This window comes from Panthera uncia, chromosome A2 (genome assembly GCF_023721935.1).
Source record: "Panthera uncia isolate 11264 chromosome A2, Puncia_PCG_1.0, whole genome shotgun sequence".
Classification (NCBI taxonomy): Eukaryota; Metazoa; Chordata; class Mammalia; order Carnivora; family Felidae; genus Panthera; species Panthera uncia.
Window position 1 is genome coordinate 130,157,744 of NC_064816.1, and position 20,702 is coordinate 130,178,445.

The 20,702-nt window shown below is 38.1% G+C and overlaps 1 protein-coding gene across 5 annotated transcripts in view; it reads left to right on the plus strand.

The window, feature by feature from the left end:
• The window catches only part of ST7 (suppression of tumorigenicity 7), a 267,667-nt gene that overhangs the window by 149,348 nt on the left and 97,617 nt on the right, over positions 1-20,702 (plus strand). For all 5 annotated transcript variants that reach the window (XM_049642971.1, XM_049642974.1, XM_049642970.1 and 2 more), the window contains 3 exons: positions 9,669-9,828; positions 19,866-19,920; positions 20,557-20,672. In XM_049642971.1, the coding sequence (XP_049498928.1) occupies positions 9,669-9,828; positions 19,866-19,920; positions 20,557-20,672 (331 nt within the window). The remainder of the gene's footprint in view (positions 1-9,668; positions 9,829-19,865; positions 19,921-20,556; positions 20,673-20,702) is intronic.

Below are 20,702 nucleotides of genomic sequence, written 5' to 3' on the forward strand. Positions count from 1 at the left end.
TTGGGGGGAGAGGAGAAGGTATTATAAGTCTTCATCTAACAATTATTTACATTTAAAATAATATTTTAATATTTTCTTTCTAAAATAGCTTTGAAGTATTTTTTGTTTAAACAGAAAAACGTGAACTTTTAGATACAGTTTGAAGAGCAGTTTCATGCTGAAACCAATAATTCACTCTGATGCACAAAGTAGGTTTTTGTTTGTGTATTCCTCTCCCAGGGATGTTTGCTTAAGAATGTTACCCACTTAGGTGGTGCTTCCTGTGTGCCAGGCACTGATCTAAGCACATACGTGCTAATTCATTTGCTCTTCGCAACTGTACGAGGAGGAGATTGCTCCTGTTGTTTCCATTTTACTAATGTGTAGGCCAAAGAGGTAGAACAGGCAAGTCAGCAACCTGCCTTAGGTCACATCGCTGGCAAATAGTGAAGAACAGGATTTCAGCCCAGGCAGTCTGTCACTCATTTCACCACCTTCTGGTTAGGTTCTCAGCTGTTTTTCTAGCTCGCTGAACAAACAGCAGGTCTGGATTGGGCTACAAACTGATTGCCAGAGTGTGGGCTATCCCCTTTCACTCTGGTAAGCAGGGCCTAAGCAGTCAAACTTTTTAACTCCGGGAGGTGAAGTCCCGTCAGCTTACTTTTACAAGTAAAGGGATTTCTGTAGACTGTGACCACCTTTGCAGGTCCAGGCTGGCGAGGCTTTCTCCCGGTGTGTGGAGCGCAGCTGCTGAAACCTGACAATCACTGCTGCACCATCTCAGGGTATATTTGTCTTGCAGCATTCTCAGGAGGCACAGGATATGTCCGACTGATGTGAAACTTTGAGCACTGGAAACCTCTGATGTTTGAAGATTTTGAAAGGCCTTTCTCAAAAATGTTTGTCTGTCCTGAGGGCAAAGTCACTACAATGTGGAAATAGCTCTTGATAGCTTTAGGCTCCTGCTTTAGAGATTATTGGCATCAGTGTTATCCTGCCTTTGGGGACTCAGCTTTGCTAGTCCTTGAAATGTACCCAGGGTTGAGGTTCCTATTCAACCACTATTTTCTGCCAAGTGTGTTCATGGAGAGGCAGCATTGAGGTAAAGGATCAGGTGCTTAGCGGTTTGTTTCCTGGCAAGGAGAGACAATTACCTAATGACTTTCCCCTGAACAATGGAAGGAGAGCCAGGCAGTGAATGCTGAAAGTACAGGTATGCCCCTGGGGACATGGTTGTTTGGGGACCTCAGGATTCCTATGCTGGAGACTGAAACTGTCATGCAGTGTGATGTCTTAGGAGGAGAGGGGTAAATACAAACAAAAATACCCTGAAAAAGTCATCTAACTGAACAGATATACACAAAAATAAAATGTGTTTGGCAAATGCTGCTGCCTTTTACACTAACGTGTTTAAAAAATAAATGAGGACTAATCAGTGTGTATTTTTCTAGGTATCACTGCTAGTTCTTAATTTCGCAGGTTGAAAGCCCGCAATGAGTTTGTTATGCCACCTACCTCTCACTCTTCCCTTCTGGTCTCATGCCCACATACCCATCCGGCCAGCTCTCTCCCTTGCTGAACTCCAAGCGGCCTCTCTGCCTTCTTGGCACAAGCCTTCCCATCTCAGTCCAGTTCCAGCCACAGGAACTGCACCTGTCGTCACAGTCCAAGCCCACCAGTTTAGTCTTTTAGTTGTTCTCGCAAGGACATGCCCAGTCTGCTTGAAGTAGCCTCTCTGGGCAATGTTTATTTCAATGGAGAAAATTTCTGGGTTTTATTTTTGTTTTTCAGAGTGGTAAGATGGTTATGTGGAGAAAATGCTTCCTTTAATTTTCTTAAAATGTTGGTAGAATGGAGAAAATTCTCTATGTTGTATTGACATTTATACGTAGATCCCTATGTCCCCATTAACATGAATATAGACACGCTCTTATACCTACATTCTACACATATATATTAAACAGCTATAAAAAGAGGCCATCCAGGGCATAATTTTAAAAAGTGAGAATCAAGAACTAACAGGGGAGGAAATTAGAATAGTAAATAAAAGACTTAGCTCATAGATTACATGTAAAAAAAACTATGTTTTGGGGAAAGTATAGAAGAGATGACAATTAGGTAGGAATAAATTATATCAAAGATCCATTTATTGAGTTATCCCTCTATGCCCAGTATTAAGCACTTTGCATATATTACTTCATTTAATTCTCATTGAAATTCTAAGTGGTAGATATAATAGTGGCTTTATGCTGTTGAGTATAAGCAGACACAAATGTTAAATAATTTGACCAAGGTTTTGTAGCAGACAAATGATAAAATTTGAATCCTGATCTCTCTGACACTGTCCTCCATCCTCAAAAGTGAGGGAGTGGGACTAGGAGATAGTTATGGCTTTCAACTTTTCCTTGTCTAAAGAACTTGACCTGCACTTGAGATAGCATTTTAATTTACAGGCATATGAATCACCCAAATGATGGTGATTCCGAAGCTAAGAGTAAAAAAAAAGACTTGGGGAAACTTGATTGGAAGGGCTCTTGGGATGTGGGAAACTATATATAAATGTCAGGCTGTGTTAATTATGAAGAAAGTTGTCCCTTGGCTGTAGTATAAAGAATGAGAGATGCTGTGGGGCCATATCATAGCCAAGTCTGCAGATAATGGGAGAAAACTGAGGCTCATTCAGCTTTATCAGATTACAGATTCTTGGGGTCACCATAAAAATTAATGCTTTTCCACAGGAGACCAAGTAAAGCGCCAGGCTAAAGAGTAGACCTATGCCTGTCAGGGTCTGACTGTGGACAGGAGTATTTGAGTGGATAGGATTAATGATTAGACATGGCAGAAGTGAAGAAGGAGAACAAGCTGATGGCAGATAAAGGGACAAACTGTCCTTTTGGCTTTATCAGTTTATGTCTGAGCACATATTGAGAGGCTTGAAAATCATGCAGTTGCAGGGCTCAGGGAAGGAACTCACAGAAGCCATCCAATCTAGGTTTTTGATTTTGTTTTTGCCACTATTGCTCCATTTAAATGTCAGATGTCCACACTTAAACATCAAGTTAAACATCAGGCATCAGGGGCACCTGGGTGGCTCAGTCAGTTAAGTGTCCAGCTCAGGTCATGATCTCACAGTTTTGAGTTCGAGTCCCACATGGGGCTCTGCACTGACTGCTTGGAATTCTCTCTCTCTCTCTCTCTCTCTCTCTCTCTGTCCCCTCCTGCTTGCTTGCGTGTGCACGTGTGCTCACACACACTCTCTCTCTCTCTCTCTCAAAATAAATAAACCTAAAAAACAAAACAAAACATCAAACATCAACACATAAGCATTGCATATGCCCAGTGTTTCACAAAGTCACTCATGAATTATCACCTTTGACTTCTGTCTGCTGCTCATCACTTTTTTTTCTTTCAAGATTTTATTTAAAATCAAGTTAGTTAACATACAGTGTAGTATTGCTTTCAGGAGTAGCATTTAGTGATTCATCACTTACTTACAACACCCAGTGCTCATCACAAGTGCTCTCCCTAATCCCCATCATACATTTAGTCCATCCCCCCCACCTTCCCTCCAGCAACCCTCAATTTGTTCTCTATAGTTAAGAGTTTTTTATGGTTTGCCTCCCTCTCTGTTTTTATCTGATTTGATTTTTCCTTCCTTTCCCCTGTGTTCAGCTGTTTTGTTTCTTAAATTCCACATATGAATGAAATCATATGGTATTTGTCTTTCTCTGACTGACTTATTTTACTTAGCATAATAGAGTCTAGTTCCATCCATGTCCTTGCAGGTAGAAGCCATCCAGTTTAAACCAGTAAAGACTTATAGACTAGGCATCCAGAAAGCTTATGACTTGCTCAGGTCACTTTGCTCCATAAGAGTGGAGTGAGGACTAGAATTTAAATTTGCACTGCTTTGCCATAATATTAGTCTGCCTCTCATAAAGGTGTTGATTAAGAAGGTGGATTCATTTTAACAGAGCCACAGAAATGGGTCAGGTAGATAAGAAAGGAAGGAGAGAAGGAAAAGAAAAGAATAAGAAAAAAGAAGAGAAAAGAAAGAGAGAAGGAGGGAGACTACAATCTTCTCTGGAGGAGATATTATTTTCTTTATCCAGTTGGCTGTGGGTTGGGTCATATTTGGCCAGTCTGGAACAGGGACCAGCCTTTACCACAGTTTATAATGATACTTTATGTGTCATCATTTATTGCTTTTGTCCTCTCTATAATGGAAGCTTCACAAAGACTGGGACCCTATCTGTGGTTTTGTTTGTCTGTTTGTTTTGTTTTTATATCTCTGTTTTGGTAAATATAATGCCTGGGTAGATTGTTATAAAATATATGTTAAAAGCACAGAGTTCCAGTGCAAGGATGAATTAACTGATTGTGTCAGAATTATCTGGGGAACTTGTTTAAAGTGATGGATCTGACCACCACTCCAGACCAATTGAATCAGAATCTCTAGAAGGGCCTTGAGAATAGCTGCCATCACAGTATGACCTGGCAGGGCCTGAGGCACACGGTGCAGGATGGCTTCTACCAAGGTCAGTAGTCTTCATGACTTTACCTCAGGAGAGTGACCCTCCCCTCTAATGCTACAGTGGAAACATCTCATTCTGGGAACAAACAGGCATGGAGGTGGGGATGGATCATTGACTGTTGACCTTGAAAAGAACCTCACTTCTCTGTCTTCTCTCTTTTCTTAAAGCCTTGGTGATCAGTGGCCAGGAAGTGGGGGGTTGAAGGGCACGAATACCAGTTCTTCACACAGCCCCTCTCAGCTGTTTCGGGGAATAGTAACTGAGGAGGGATTGGCTGAGACCAAGGAAGTGGGAAGCTAAGACCCATTCCATAGCACATCAGTATTCCTAAACAGAACATAACAGGAGCCAAAAAGGGAAAAAAAAGTCTGTCATGTGGAAATGAGGGGTACTCTGAAAGGGTTAGTGGGTACAGAGAAAAGGTTATATTTGAGAAACGAAAAGATTATGTATATTATATAATCCATGCCCACTGCCTTGATTTATCTTGTTTAAGCCCTGAAGATCCCCCTTTGCCAAAAAACTGTTCACCATCAGATATGTTTCTGAACACTTATAGCAGGTGTCAATTTTGCAGTCTTTCCATTTGGGAGTAGGCTGCGGGAAAGTTTCAGATTTCCTCTTTAATCTCCATCATCTCTGTATCTATTCTCCTGTGATATCATTACCTACTTTAATCCTTAAGAAGCACTTAGCCAATTTCAGCCTGAGACATCATTATATTTCCCGTGGGGTTAATGGAATTGGTGTGGAATTACTAAGGTGCTGCTCTATGGGAATCTTGAAGCATTTTTAAGTGTGATGTAGGGTATAGGGAAGTCCCTGATTCACAAGGAGAAGTATTTTATATAGAGAGCGTGCAGTTCAAGAAGACAGCTTATTGGCTCTGAAGAACCTAGGCATCTTCAGGAAACACTCAGCTTTTTAGGTTTGCAAGATAGACAGAAGGGTCTTGTTTGATTGTCCTTGTGCCAGATTTTTGTTGCTTCCCTGTGGGAGAAAATGCAACAAGTTTGTACCATAGGTCAGTGCCAAACTGGAATCTCCAGCCCTAGTCCCAGTGCTTTTTGGTCATCCTCTCTGCTTCTGCCAAACAGTAAGGAGGAGGCCACAAGACATTGGTAACTGGGTCCTTCACAAATGGGTCTTTATTTTAAATATGATCTGGGTCCCAAGTATAGCTTTTGGCACTTCTGTCCTGCAGAGTTTGGATCCAAGCCCCTGAGACCACTCTCACATTCACAGTGGCATCCGCCTTCCTTATTCTCAGAAGACAAACCTTACCTGCATCTGCAGTGAGATCAGTGTCACCCACTTTATCCCTTTGTTACCTTCTGACAGGTGAAACAGCTCACATCACACCCTACTTTTCAAAATAGAATGTTCCCCTCTATGCATTCATCTTTCCTTTTCTTCCTGTCTCAGAGCAAGAAATGATAGGTTGCCTTTTGAAGGCAGGGTGTATGTGCTTTCTGGGCTCCTGGCATCATGCCTTTTGGTCATTTGTACTCTTTTGCATCTTTTAGTGTCTCTCTTTTCACTAGATTCTTTACTCTTCCACAAATATGGATAAGTTTATCTTTTTTATAACAAACAAAAAGAACACAAAAACTTTCATTGGTCTTGCTGTTGATTTAGACTCTCTCTCATTAAATCACCAGGCGAGCCCTTGTCATCCATCCATTTAAGTGTCCACCTGTCCATTCATCCATCCAGTGAACATTTATCTGTGTATCCATCCAACATTAACTGAGTGCTTACTGTGACCTTATTATACACATTAGATAACTGAGCCCCAGAGAATCAAGAGAACCAAACAAAGTCACATAACTTGCCATCATGAAGTGTATTTACGTTTTGAACTTTCAGCTAGATGGGAGGGCTACTTTTGATTTAAATGCCCAATTCAGTTGATGCTTTTTAGTTCTCATCTTACTTGATCTGTAAAATCTTTGGGGTGAAGCATGAGTTGGGAAAAAGCACTAGAGGGATTATATTTTTGAGACTATGAAATGGTAAATTTATATTTTAATTTTATAGTTGTCAGATTAAAACCAGTTTTATTCCACTGTGACAAGCCCACTAAGCTTAAGCTTAAGCCCACTAGTTTTACAATCTAAATTTGTTTATAAGGGCTCTGCTGTTTACATTGTAGGTTATGCACCAGAGGGAGGTATTCAAAGTGACACCAGATATGTGTGTGTTAAATAACACCATCTGCCCATTTGGATCTGTGCAGCTATTTAAAAATACTGTGGGGTGCTGGCCCAAAGCCTGTCATGTTTTGGGATAAGGGGCAGATTATTATGCTAGCCCCAGATTAGAAGACTTGGTTTGAAGTTCATGGCTGCAAGTCCTTTCCTACTTCTTTTTACTAGTTGTTCCTCGAATACATATTAGAGTCTCTGCCCTAGGGTACTAGGCACTCTAATATGGTATAAAGAAAGATCGTGATAGGTAAGAAGCCATCTACTGCTGTGATACAACAGACCTGAGCAGACCCTCTTTTTCTCTCCAAACAGCTGCATGAATAACCCAGTCTTTACTGAGATCTGTTATTCCTGCATTAGAAATACTGGGTGGAAGGTCTGTCTCCTATTATAATGGAAATACCTCACCAATATGAATCACTTATACCTTAGGATGAATGTCCTGTTTGATAGACTACTTCTGTATTGATTCTAATAGCTAAGAAAGCAAAGGGACAGTAGCAAAGTCAGAGGCATTGGGAAATTAAGATTTGGAAAGGGAAATGATTAGGCTACATCTGTGTTTCAATGCGCACTAGAGTTAGAAAAAGGTGTCTTGTTACAGGCCCCTGGTGAGATTAGGGGTACAGAGCTGGGGCTTCAGTCTAAACAGCTCCTTAATTTGCTGTGTGACTTTGGTCATTCCTCATTCTTCATCTGTAAATAGAGACTGTACGTGATCCTTTAGGGTCCCTTTTAGTGCTGACATTCTGTGATTCTCCTGGAGAAACTGAGAAATCTAGAGTTCCAAGGTATTTTTTTTTTTTTTTGTCTTGTTTTTGTGATGGGTATGGGCTATGTCAGGAGCAACCTGTGAGAAGCATTGTGATCTGTGGCATGGACTGGTAGTATCAGGGGCCACATCTGCATTATGTAACCCTGGAGCACAGCCTGTGCCTGGTGTGGAGCACTTCCTGCTATGTGACTGAATCAATGAACTAAGGCCTGGCAGGTGCCCAGGCAGCATAATATAGAAAGCAGAGCAAAGGCTTAGGGCAACGAAAGCTCTCCCCCACAGTGACTGAGAGCCATTGCCAGTTCTGTGCCCAGTGTTCTGGGTCCTTTGGAGCTTGTCTTCTCTTCTAATAAAGGCAAAGCCACGAATCTCTTGAGGGCTTTGTCTGGGGGTCAGGACTGAATGGTGAACAGTACCCTTTTTCACAATGATTTCTAGGGCTTTCAGCCAACAACTTAGCAACAGACAAGAAGATGCTGTACTAGCCTGAATCACAGATAAGTGAAAGAGGAGTGCACCAGCATGTCAGGTATGCTGTGCGTGGGAGGCATGTACATCATCAATATAATAAATGGTAGCTTTGCTATTACTTTTGAGAACCACACATGCAACGGGCGCTGAGCTAGTTTCTTTTACATGGGGTTTGAAACTAGGTGTTTCACCTGGGTGTAAAAATTGAGGAACCTTGAGAATGAATAATGAATATGATTTCCACTTTATAATAGAAGAAACTGATGTTCAAATAGATAAAATAACTTGCCTAAGGTTACAAACTCCCTGGACTCATGGTTTGTAAATTTACTATTCTTGAACTTTCTTCCTTCGTTAAGCAAGATCTCTTATTGCTAGCATTCCAAGTGTTACAGACTAGTCCTGTCCCTTCTTAGTTTTTATATCATAGTCTCCCCTGTCTGCCAGGTGAAATTACTTGAATGTCTTCACATGTGAAAATTCACATAGTCAGATGGGTAAATTTTTGGAATTAAATTAAACTCATGTTCTAGAATTGGAAACATTTGGTTTGACTGATAGCTCCTTCTGATAATTCGTAGGTATTTTTTCTGCCTTAAAAGAGTGTGTGTGTGTGTGTGTGTGTGTTTAGTAGAGCAAACAAAAGACAACATTGATTTTTAAATAATAGCCCAAAGCCCATTCCAGAGTCGATAACAAAATCTTGTTCTTATGAAATAAGTAAGGATAAAGGTGATTAATTCTATGTTAGTTCCACATTCTGTATTATAAGAATATGGTATAGTTAACCCTGTGAGACTCTGGGATATAGCTGATTCTTAAATTTCTTCTGTGTGATGATTTGCGGCTGCTTAAGGCACAAATCCCAAATCAGATTTGTGGGGCAGGGGCAGGGAAGGGGCAGGGAAGGGGCTTGGGGGGTGTCGCTTGCTTTCCCAGTGCTTACAAGTCCTGATTGCAGCCTAGTCAGATGAGTGTTATTGCTTCTTTCCTTTTATTAATGAAAATTATTTCTTTTCTCCTTTGCAATTCATGGTACGTAATAATTGGTAAGCTGGTGAACTAGGAAACATTAATAGGGTTCAACAGATGCTTGTGCTTGTAAAGCACTTCTTAGCAAGTGGGACATTGCAGAGTATCTCAGTAATTGAGTACCATCCATACAAGAAATGGGATGCCTTTCATTCCTTCTGTAAAACCAGCATTTCTCTAAGGAAATACTTATTTTTAAAATACAAATAAAGTTTTGCTATCAAAATTTTTATGCAGGTATGGCTTTATCAGAATGTAAGGTGCCAAGAATTGGAATATTTCATAAACCATATTTCTAAAACTTGCTTATTTGTATACATTTCTGGAGTTGTCTTTAGCTATGATGATTTTGTTATTAGAATATTCTGTAAATTTGGAGGAAAATAATATTGAGCAGCTCTTAACAGTGTTCTTTTATCCATGATTGTAGTTATAGATTTTCCTTGAAAGCCATTATTAAGTGGAGAAAACTACATTGAGAATTTAAAATGTAATTGGTGTTTTAATTTTATTAAACTTTAATGTTTAGAATAAATTAAGCAAAATTCTTGGGATAAAAAATTAAGTATTTAAGGTGGATGTAATTTGTAAATACAGCAAATATGTGTTCAGAAATCATGGACAGTAACAAGGACCATAATCACGTTTATTATTTTTCTATTCTAGATATTTGAATGGTGGTATTTTCGCAAGTATGGAACATCATTCATTGAACAAGTGTCAGTAAGCCACTTGCGCCCCCTCCTGGGAGGGGTTGACAACAACTCCTCCAACAATTCTAACTCCAGTAATGGGGACTCAGATTCCAACAGGCAAAGTGTCTCAGGTATGGAAAGTCCTTCGGTTTGAACATTATTTGCTTATTTTTACTAAATTATTATGACTATAAGACAGTATAATGCTGTTATTTAAATATGAGACTCTAGAGAAAAATGCAGTTTATTTCCCCAAGGAGTTGACAGCGTCTACCAGAGAAGTAGAATATAAACATCACAGGGAAAGGAAATATTTATTTTGTTTAGCTTTACCTTTTCTCCAATTTGATCTAGCTAAAGATCATTCATTTAGGTCAGTGTTCCCAGCCTGGGTCTCCAGCCTCCTTGTTCCTAGTTTCTCAACCCTTACTGAATGTGTCCATTCTGTTCCATGCTAATTGCAGCTTATGCCTACCTAGATGTGATCACATCACTCCTTTGCTTAAAAGGCTTCCTCAGTTCCCATTATACTGAAGAGAAAGCCCAGATTCCAGATTCCTTAGCATAGCATAAATAGCATAAGCTGCTTTCAACCTGTCTTGCCAGCACTGGCTTCAGTCACAATCCTGTCCCTCTCATTTTCTTTCTTTTTTTTTTTTTTTAATTTATTTATTTATTTTGAAAGAGACAGAGAGAGATCATGAACAGGGGAAGGAGAGAGAGAGATGGAGAGAGAGAATCCCAAGCAGACTCCACTCTCAGCACAGAGCCCGACATGGGGTTTAACATGGGGTTGATCTCACAACCATGAGATTGTGACCCAAGCCGTTATCAAGAGTCCGACCCTTAACCAGTTGAGCCACCTAGGTGCCCCTCCTTTTCATTTCTTGAACATGCCATGTTTTCTCATGACTCTTTCCCTAAAAGTCTATCTTCCTCTCTCATGTGTCTGCCTGACTTTTGTAACCCAGCTCCAGTGTTACCTCCTGGGAAGCCTTCTCTGACGGGTTGTACAATATCTCTCCACCTTCACTGACTTGTAATATTTTTATCTTTAGCAAAATTTATCAAATTGCACTATAATGTTTTAGCTTACTGCTTTATTGCAGATTTTTTAGCACTTTGCACGGTGCCTGCTCCATCACTGAAACTCAGTGAATGAACAAATGAGTACAATCAAGGCCTGTAATTTCTCCATTCACAAAAGAAGAAGGAAGAATAGGATTTCCTAGCTTGGTCTCTTTATTAGCTTAGTAAACATTTTCTAAGTCCCTAATATGAACCTGGCCTTGTATAGGTTCTGATGAGTATTAGTGATTTTTAAAAAAGCCAAAGTTCTTGCCTTCATGGAACTCTTGTCTACTGAAGGAGACACAGTGGTAAGTGCTCTGATTACATGAGGGGAGCATACAATGCTGTGGAGAAAAAAAGAGGGGTTCCTGACCAAAACTGGGAGAAGAAGTTTGCTTTTTGAAGGGGAGCGCACCGGTTCTGATACTTGAAGGATGAAGAGGAAGAAATTAAAGAACTAGATTGGATCTTTTTTTTTTTTTTTTTCATTCTCCTAGAGTAACTCAGTCCACATTTCATAACTCAGTCCACCTGTCTAGCCAGGTGATAATCATCAAGGAACATTGCACATATATTTTATATCTGGTGTTGATCCAGTGCCCTTTCAATAGACCCTTTGCCAGCCAGCTGTGAGTGGCAGTGGGCACCACCAGGTACACGTTGATTTCATCCTAAAGGGTACATGTGTGAGAGATGGCACCACTCAGGTAGCAAAATTGTCTGGGACTTTGTCAACGTACCTACTTTGAGAAAGAAACAGAAAGAGAGCTGAGCCAAGTGAAACGGTAACCACCACTGTAACAAGTGTGGTGCATTATTGTAATGGAGGGTCTTGGTCACTTAGTCATCATCACATCAACAGTTGTGGATAACTGCCGTCACTTTGCATCTGCCGTGAGAACCCAACAGATTAAATGTGCTCTGGTCTGATTAGAGTTACTATAGTCTTGGAATGGTACAAAACGTAGCAAATTAACAGATTGGAAGTGGAAAGCAGCCTCGTTTGAAGCCATTCTTCATTGTGAGTACATTTTTATTTTCGTTAAAATTCTCTCTCTCCCCAATTTAAGTTTCTTGGCATCATTTCTTAGAGTTTACACTCTTCTTACTGTCACTATTATTTTGCTGTCTCTCTGTGGATGCCTTGAAGTAAGCCTTATGTATTATATAAGTCTTGATGGTATTCTTAGTGCTTTCATAGCAGTTTTTAGAGGAAGCACCTAAGCCCTTTATAAAAATATATTTAAAAATAATAATCATGATGGGGCGCCTGAATGGCTCAGTCGGTTAAGCATCCGACTTCAGCTCAGGTCATGATCTCACAGGTCGTGAATTCGAGCCCCATGTCAGGCTCTCTGCTGACAGCCCAGCCTGGAGCTTGCTTTGAGTTCTATGTCTCCATGTCTCTCTGTCCCTCCCCACTCACACTCTGCCTCTCTCTCTGTCTCAAAAATAAACAAACATTAAAAAACATTTTTTTTAAATCATGGAAATTCTCAGTTTTATTTGTACTGTGTTTTTACGTGGCTAAGATTGAGTTTTTGACTATTTTTAATTCAATTCCAGTAGTATTTGCTGAATATCTACCATGCATGCAATATTTCTATTCATTTCCTGTATAATAGATACAGCATTTATGATCTGATCTCATAACAATGTTTAAATAGTTACATTTAGAAAAGTGGAAATTACTTTGCCTAAGTATATTTGGGCTCTGTCTGCCCACTTCTCCTTGACATTTTAGCTAAAATTTGGCTAACTCAGCTCAACAAACATGCATGCTGGTATGGAAGTATCAGATATAGTGGGACTGATACTATTTTCCAGTTCTCTTTTCCTCTGGTGATTTTTATTTTTGGATAAGAAATATTAAAGTACATTGTCTGTGTTTATCTCTACTCTTAATCACTTTCTATTTCATAGTCTGGTTTCAACTAAGTAAAGGAAAAAGAAAGTCCAAACAGAGGGTAATCAATAATACATTTTCTTAAAATAAGGAATTTGTTTAAAAATTCCTATCCCTTAATAACAACAAAATGGCTGTTGCCTTAATAATGAATAGGTGAATCTTTTGATTTTATTGGATCATGACAAGACAACTCTTTGCTGAATCTTACAAGAAATACAATATGGCTGACAAAGTCCCATGGATATTGGCAAAGGCAGTTTAATTGCTTATTTGAGAAAAATCATTGTAAAAGCTAAAAATAAACTGAAAATACCAGTGATAAACATTGGTCTATATTAAGACTCATAGTGTAGCTCTTTTCTTAAAGAATCGTTTGTTTTGGTTAAAAGCTGAAAGACCTGGCCTACTTAAGAATGGTTTGGAGTGGGAGAGGTGTGGGGGGGGGGGGGGGGGGGGGGGGGGGGGTGGGTGAGAGGGTTATGATTGTTACAGGGCAGGCTATTTATATCTTATTTAACTTTGTACAAAGTGGCCTGAGTGCAGACTCTTTTAAAATTTGTAGTTATCTTTATCTGTGGGTCAGAGAAAAAATGTAGTTAATTATATAACTTCTTAATGTAGCCAAATTTTAGGTTGTTTGGCTTAGGTTAACATTTATGAATATTTCACTTATTTCTCTTTATTTGGGAGCTAACCTGCCATTTTTCTTGATAAACCCTGCTGATGTATTTCCCACATCACTATGTTTCTCACTGCCATTTCTTAATTCAACTCAGCTTATGATCTGATGATAGGTAAGGACTTAAAAATGTGGCTAACTTCTCCCTGTCTTAAGGGGTGTAGGTTCTCAGGGACTGGTAACATTTTGAATTTAGGTTCATAGGAACATCTGTTTGATAATTTTCCCTGTTCTTGAGTATGGTGCCATAAAGACAAAGGTTTGCAGCATTCACCTTCAAGATATTTAGAAAAGTTCAAGGTGCTTCATCACATGAGAAGTATCCTTGCCAAAGTCAAGTTTAAATTCTCTGAGGGGCTTTAGTATCCTCTTGCACAGAGCTGGATCTTTAGACAAACTCTGGTTATAGTTGCTTGCCTTCCTGTCTAAAATCATTTCATTTTAATCTCATTTAATCTTAATATATATCTTATATATGTACATAACATGTATGTGTCATATATGTATCTTTTATGTAAAACTTTTTATAAGATTTTACTTGGAATTCTAAATTAAAATTCATTACATTGCTAGAGGCAGTTCAAGCAATGATTAAATCCAGGTAATAAATTAAAGAAAAACAATGGAGATGAAGAAACTCAGGTAGAGTGCAAAGATATCCTGAGACCTTCATAGATCTTCAAATTTTCGTAACACCAGAGCAAATAATTCTCCTTATAGAAAGCCATATAATTCTAATAATAATACCTCCACTCTTAGTGCCTACTTTCCACTTTACATTATTATCTCATTCAATCCTCACTATAGCCCTGTGAGGCAGATACTATTATTATCTCCATTTTATGGTTGAAGAAGCTGACATACAGGCAAGTTAAGTCATCTGCCCAAGGTCACAGGGCTGGCAACCTAGGTGGTCTCACTTCACAGTCCAAAGTCTGAAGCACTTAGCTAAAAAGTTCAGTCTGGATCCTCTGTGAGGTCTATAAAGTCAATACTAATGTAATTACTGAAGTATTAAAATAAATAAATTCATTAAAAACCTGTACTGTGGTACATGACATGATTTCAGAAGTGACATTAGCCAGATTTACTTAGAAACATCTCAGTGGCAGGATTGCTGATGGTTGAGAGCTCAGGCTCTGGGGTCAGACAGATGTGGCCCTCATCTCAGCTCCATCACTTACAGTATGTGACCTTGGGCAAGTTACTTAACCTTCCTTGGTATCTCAATTTGCATGTGTGGAATAACAACAGTATCTACTTCACAAAGTAGTTTGAGGAGTCAATGAGGTCATGTAGAAATAACAAGTCAGAGGACAGCCATCTGTCAGTGTCCTCCAGATGAACTGAATATGAATGATGAATTCCCCATCTATGAATATGATGGGGAAGATGGCTCAGTCCCTGGAGATATGGGTTCAGTGAGGTTTACTCCTTAGCTCAGTGACTCACTTTTATGCCCAGGCCTTTCAGTGCTTGCATTTCAAATATATCCCTGGCAAAATCGCAAATTGCCACGTCCAGGACCTTTGGCATTGCTCTTTAGTCGTCTCAATTAGAGAAAACTCAGTTTGTCCTTGCCATGTCTATGCAGGTGTTGAAAATGATTCTCTTAGCCAACGCTTATTATATCTTTTAAAATCTTTTGCCACTCAAATTTGTGTTGTAGTATAGATTTGATCTCTATTTGAATGGTGAAAATGCCTAAAACAGTTTTAGTCTGTGGTGAACATTTATTTAATAAATTTATTTCACAATTTCCACATTATTTGGTCAAGTTGATTGGCTTAAGTCAAAAATGATCAATGAGAAATGTATGAAGATACAATAAAGATTTAACCATTTTAGCAATACTTGAAGAAAATAGTACACTATCTTGAATAGAGCAGATCAATAAAAATGGCCTTGAAACTCAACATTATTTATACCATTTCTGATTCCATAGAATTAGAGACAATAACATATTTGTTGAGTTGAAAGCTACCTACATGTTACTTTGTGCCTTTATATTAATTTTTTCAAAATAATTATTTTAAAACTTATGAAAATAAAGCTTAATTACTTAAGCAAATGGATATTGTTACTGTTAAGGATTAAGATTAGCCTGTGTGATGTAGAAATCTGGGTATTCATTTCTGAGATATAGAAGCTAATAAATACATGGCAGAATCATATATCAGCTTGGGATTAATCTTGATTGCCATAATACATCTGATTAAACTTTATCTAGAGCCTTTTTCTGTTGTACTTTGGAAACTAAAATGTTTAAAAGTATTGCTAAAAAGTGCTTAACATTTCCCCAGAGGAGTTTTCAAAACTGTTTTGCTAGTGGAAAATTTAATTGATGAAGTCATAGGATTTTTGAAATATGATGTTGCAGGGTAACAAGTCTGTTGCATGTAGTGGGTGGTTGTTGGACAGTCTGGACACCGGCCCTTAATCTAATTTGCTATGAGCCATGGGGAAATTATATAGCTTTTCTATGCTTTACTCTTCTGTAAAAAGGGCCTACTACACGCCACTAACAATTGTAAGGAATATAGATGACTTGAGCTTTAAAACCTCTTATAGAAAGGCTCGATGAGGGGCGCCTGGGTGGCTCAGTCGGTTAAGGGGCCGACTTCGGCTCAGGTCATGATCTCGCGGTCCGCGAGTTCGAGCCCCGTGTCGGGCTCTATGCTGACAGCTCAGAGCCTGGAGCCTGTTTTGGATTCTGTGTCTCCCTCTCTCTGACCCTCTCCCGTTCATGCTCTGTCTCTCTCTGTCTCAAAAATAAATAAACGTTAAAAAAAAAAATTAAAAAAAAAAAAAAGAAAGGCTCAATGAAAATCAAGCTTATAGCTATGACAGAAGTTGCTGTTGCTACTGTTTATAATAATAATAATAATATTACCATCATTAGATTTTAGATTCTGGGAAGAGGTGGTAAGTTTTTAGTATAATAAATCTTCCTAGGCTATGAATTAATAATTTATATATTTGAAGGCCCTGGGAGTGGGGATTCTATGTCTTTTTTTTTTTAACTTTTAGGAAATAAAGATTTTCAGAGTTAAATAAGTTGGATGTAGAGTAATATTTTCTTCCATGTGAATAAAAGCCCCATGACTTCAGAGCCTCTTGGTTTTTCTGAGAATTAAGTTCTCTTTTTCTTTGAGGACTGTGACAAAGGGAAAGTCTGTGGTTCTGTCAGTACATTGTTCTTTCTGTAGAGCTTCTTCAGCTGTATGCCCTTTTTATTTTTCTCCCAAGGCCATAAGCTCCTCTTGTTCTGTAACCAAGGACCTGGCAAAGGGACTAGTGCATCATAGCCATTCTATTTATGTTTAAACCACACAGTCCTTTGAGTGATGGGGTGAGCACTCTACAGGGGTAACTGAGTACAAAAGGCATGAAATAACGATCACTGAGATGGAAAGTTTTAGTAGGGAATTGTGAGAAGGAAGACTGAAGAAAAGATTGCAGCTTGATTTTAGAAGTCCTTGATGGCAGTAAGCATTACTTTCTGTGTTCTTTGTCTCCCACATAAAAACTTACATAACCATCCCATTATCACAAAGGGGGGGAATCTATTGTGCAGACTTGGGAACTAAACAAGTACTATTCCAATATATATTGCTTCTCTTCCTCTTGAACTGCATTCTTGCATGCATGCTGAGGTCTGAACATTTCTGTCCGCATTTGTGGATAGAGACTCTTCTGTACTGCTACAGATGGAACCATAGGGAGTATGTTTATTGTACTGGGGCATATTTCTAACTGAACTAGTAATATCAGCAAGCCCTTGATGGGGTCTCTGTCAACTTCTAGGGCTTCTAAAGGGCACTGAAATTGTTGGCATTAATGGAGAATGCAACATTCCTTTTGGAGGTAAAATTTTAATTCTGATTTAAATAAAGAATTTATTTCCCAAAGACATGAATAAGATAAGAAACAGGACCTCATGTGGAAAAACCTTTACCCTCTGGATCTGAGTTTAACTCTTGACTTAAATCTTCACATTCTAATACAGTTGGCATTTGCAACTTTTGTCAGTATCACGAAACCATGAAGCAGTCTGATATTTATGGGGTATGTGCTCTATAGTGATTCTAGGCTGAGAGAGTTTTTGTAGTAGTGATAAGATTATGAAACAGAGTAGCGAAGAAGAAATTAACATAGCTATGACCTAATTCCAGGGAAAACTTTGACATGTGTTCATATATGACCTCTAGATCGCATATTTCTTTAAAAAATTATACCTGTTTTACACCAATTTGAAGGAGACATAGCTAATGAAGGATATAACTAATGAAGACATTTCTTAGGTAGTTCTGTATCACATATTTTTTCTCGAAATATTTTACATCTGTTAGTTACTTAGATCCTCATTTCTAAGTTCCAGGGATACTTGAAGAAACAATAGACTGTATGTGTGACACTTAATGGTAACAGTGACTCTTTAAGAAATTCAGTTCTGGAATAGAATCCATGAAAACATTTCAAAATGTTTGTAGCACCCCCTGCTGGCTATATTGTGGCACTTCCTAAACGAAGATTGCATCTTTAGTTTTGCTCAAAAATACTTTAGGTATATACACCATGTCTCTTTGCAGTTATTTTTATTTAGAAATAATTTCATTTGTATCCAATATATAATAGTGTTGAAATTTTAATTGAAGGTATTTTGGTTTAAAATTTTTCAAATGAGTATTTGAACAACGCTTGTCCTTCTATGCCAATATAATAATGTATTCACTGGAGAACAATTATTTGCCCGTAACCTTTTTACTAATATTTCAGATGACATTCAGTGGGGGAGAGGCATCTCCCCGAATGTTCCTGTTTTATTGCAAAAAATGTCACCGTGGGCAACCTCTGTACTATCTGTGTACATGTTTGTTATATGCTAAATACAAACCTTGCAATATTCATGAAGCTTTAATTGGACCGCTTTGGATCTTGAAAGACATCCTTTGAGGAAAGGGTAGGAGTGATGAGGACCTAAAAGTTAAAATAGCCTTAAGGGCAGAGATCATATCATGGTTGTTTGGCTCCCCGGTGTGATTCTGTGATTTGAGCCATAATCTGGAGTTCATTAGTGACCCCTCCCAGGGTCTTTACATCTGTAAGAAAAGTAATTATTTAAGAAAAACATAATTTTCTAGTTAGTGCCATATGAAGTGACAGCTATAGAATTTCAGTTTCTCAGGAACAAAATTCAAAGATGCTGAATTAATTGAGCAAAGATCATTTCCTAAATGGTGAGTTAAGCTAAGTGTCAGAAAATTTAGGGCTATAGTTTATAAACATTGTGCAAATTTTAGGCGGGCTCCAGCCCTAATTTAAAGATAAATTTATCTTCTTTAAATAAAAACATATCTTTCTGTTATATGTACACCCTTCATTCACTATTTTAACAAAAATATATTGAGATTAGACACAGTGTTGCTATAGTGTTTTATCTTCTTCATTTTCATGCTGTATTGTAATAGATGGTTTACTTGTTTGTTTTCCCCATTGGGTGCTCAATGCTCATTGGATGGATGGATGGATAGATGGATGAGTGAGTGGGTGTGGAAGGATGGATGTTGCATATAACAGGCATGAGGATAGAATCTTAATGAATCACCCTTTAATGCTCTTTTGATTTCTGCAATAATTGCTCACTTTTGTGTGTCTATGTCTTTGGGTGTGTTTTTTGGCCGATTACGCACACAGAGATGTTTTAAGTACTCTTAACTTATTTTATTTTCTAATAAAACATTATTCACTCAAAGAAATGTAGTATTCTGAATCAGTAGAAAGTCTTAATCATAGGCTGTTTAAAAAGAATTATAGCTTATTAGTCACACACTTATAAGACAGTCTTAAAAACTAATGATTGAACCAAGTCCTGTGGTTCTAAATTTCTGTGGTTTTTGTGGAAGAAAGATGTATAATCTATTAGTATATGCTAGAATTATAATATTACTATAATTAATCCATGTATCTGTAAAAGTAAACAGTGTTATTGCTTTAAAACAATTTATTTTCATAGCATTTCTCTCTAAAATAATAACTTTATTCATTTTCTTATCTCTTTTATGGCAGTGTAAAAAGTAATCTGGTGCTTTGTCACAAATCAGTATTAACATAGACCCTAATTAAATAACTCCATATTATACTCTAGAACTTAAGTTTAGCTTACAAATATACCTTGTACCTATAATTTCAGAAGTAAATTTATAGAATCTGTGTAGACCTTGTGAAATGACTATTGAAGTTATGAACTAGCTGATGTTGGCATATACCTTGATTTAGCAAATGAGGAAACTTTGGCCCAGAGAGATTAGGGAGAACTTTTCCAAAGTCCTGGTTCCTGAGCTTTGTTTCCTGATCAACCACTCAGAGTTTTTCCACGTTGCTTCCCATGTAGAGGATGGAGAATAAAATTATCTTATCAAATGGCCAGGAAGGGTGTTTTGCTGAATTAATTAGCTTGTAGTGTGTCTGGACTCTGTGTAACATTTTCATATTTCTCTTTGTTGCAGAATGCAAAGTATGGCGAAATCCACTAAATTTATTTAGGGGCGCTGAATATAATCGGTAAGTGTTTTGACAGCTTGGGAAACAAATGGGTCTAGTTCAGAGAGTAAAGACAGCAGCAAATGTTTTTGCTGGTTCATTTAGGGGTCATTGTAACAGTCTGTGTAGTGCTTCTATTTTTTGATACAGTCCTCAAATGTTTTGATTTTTCTGATTTATAGTTATTTGGGGATTAGAATTGGGATGATGTACAAAAATGTGTAGTTTTTAGAAATTTTCTATTACACTTATTATTTTCATTATGCATTATACAATCAAAATATTTTGAAGCTTACCTAGAGCATGGTTATAAAGATGTCATAGAAATTTTGTTGGAATTTAATTTTGCAAAGTAATTAGGCATATCAGAATTTTCATGGCTTTTGGGAAATGCCTATTCATAAGAGTAATGAGGGAAAGTTTTCATTAGCTAGTGCTAGTAAAATTTTTAGAGAAAAATAAAAGGGAAAATGTTTACTTGTTTCCTGCTGATAGACCTCCTTAAGGGAGAACAGGATGATTAAAAAAACTTTTTTTCATTCATTGGCAAAACTGTTTTGTACCCAGTTAATGTTTTATAGTTCAGTTTCCTATGCAGCTTAATATTTTGTAGGTCTTGCTTTCCAAGTGTCTGACCATCTATTTCCCCTTTACCAGGTACACTTGGGTGACAGGACGAGAGCCTCTGACTTACTATGACATGAATCTCTCTGCCCAGGACCACCAGACGTTCTTTACTTGTGACTCAGACCACCTGCGTCCTGCAGATGCAAGTATGGACACTCCTTTAGATAGTTGCTGAG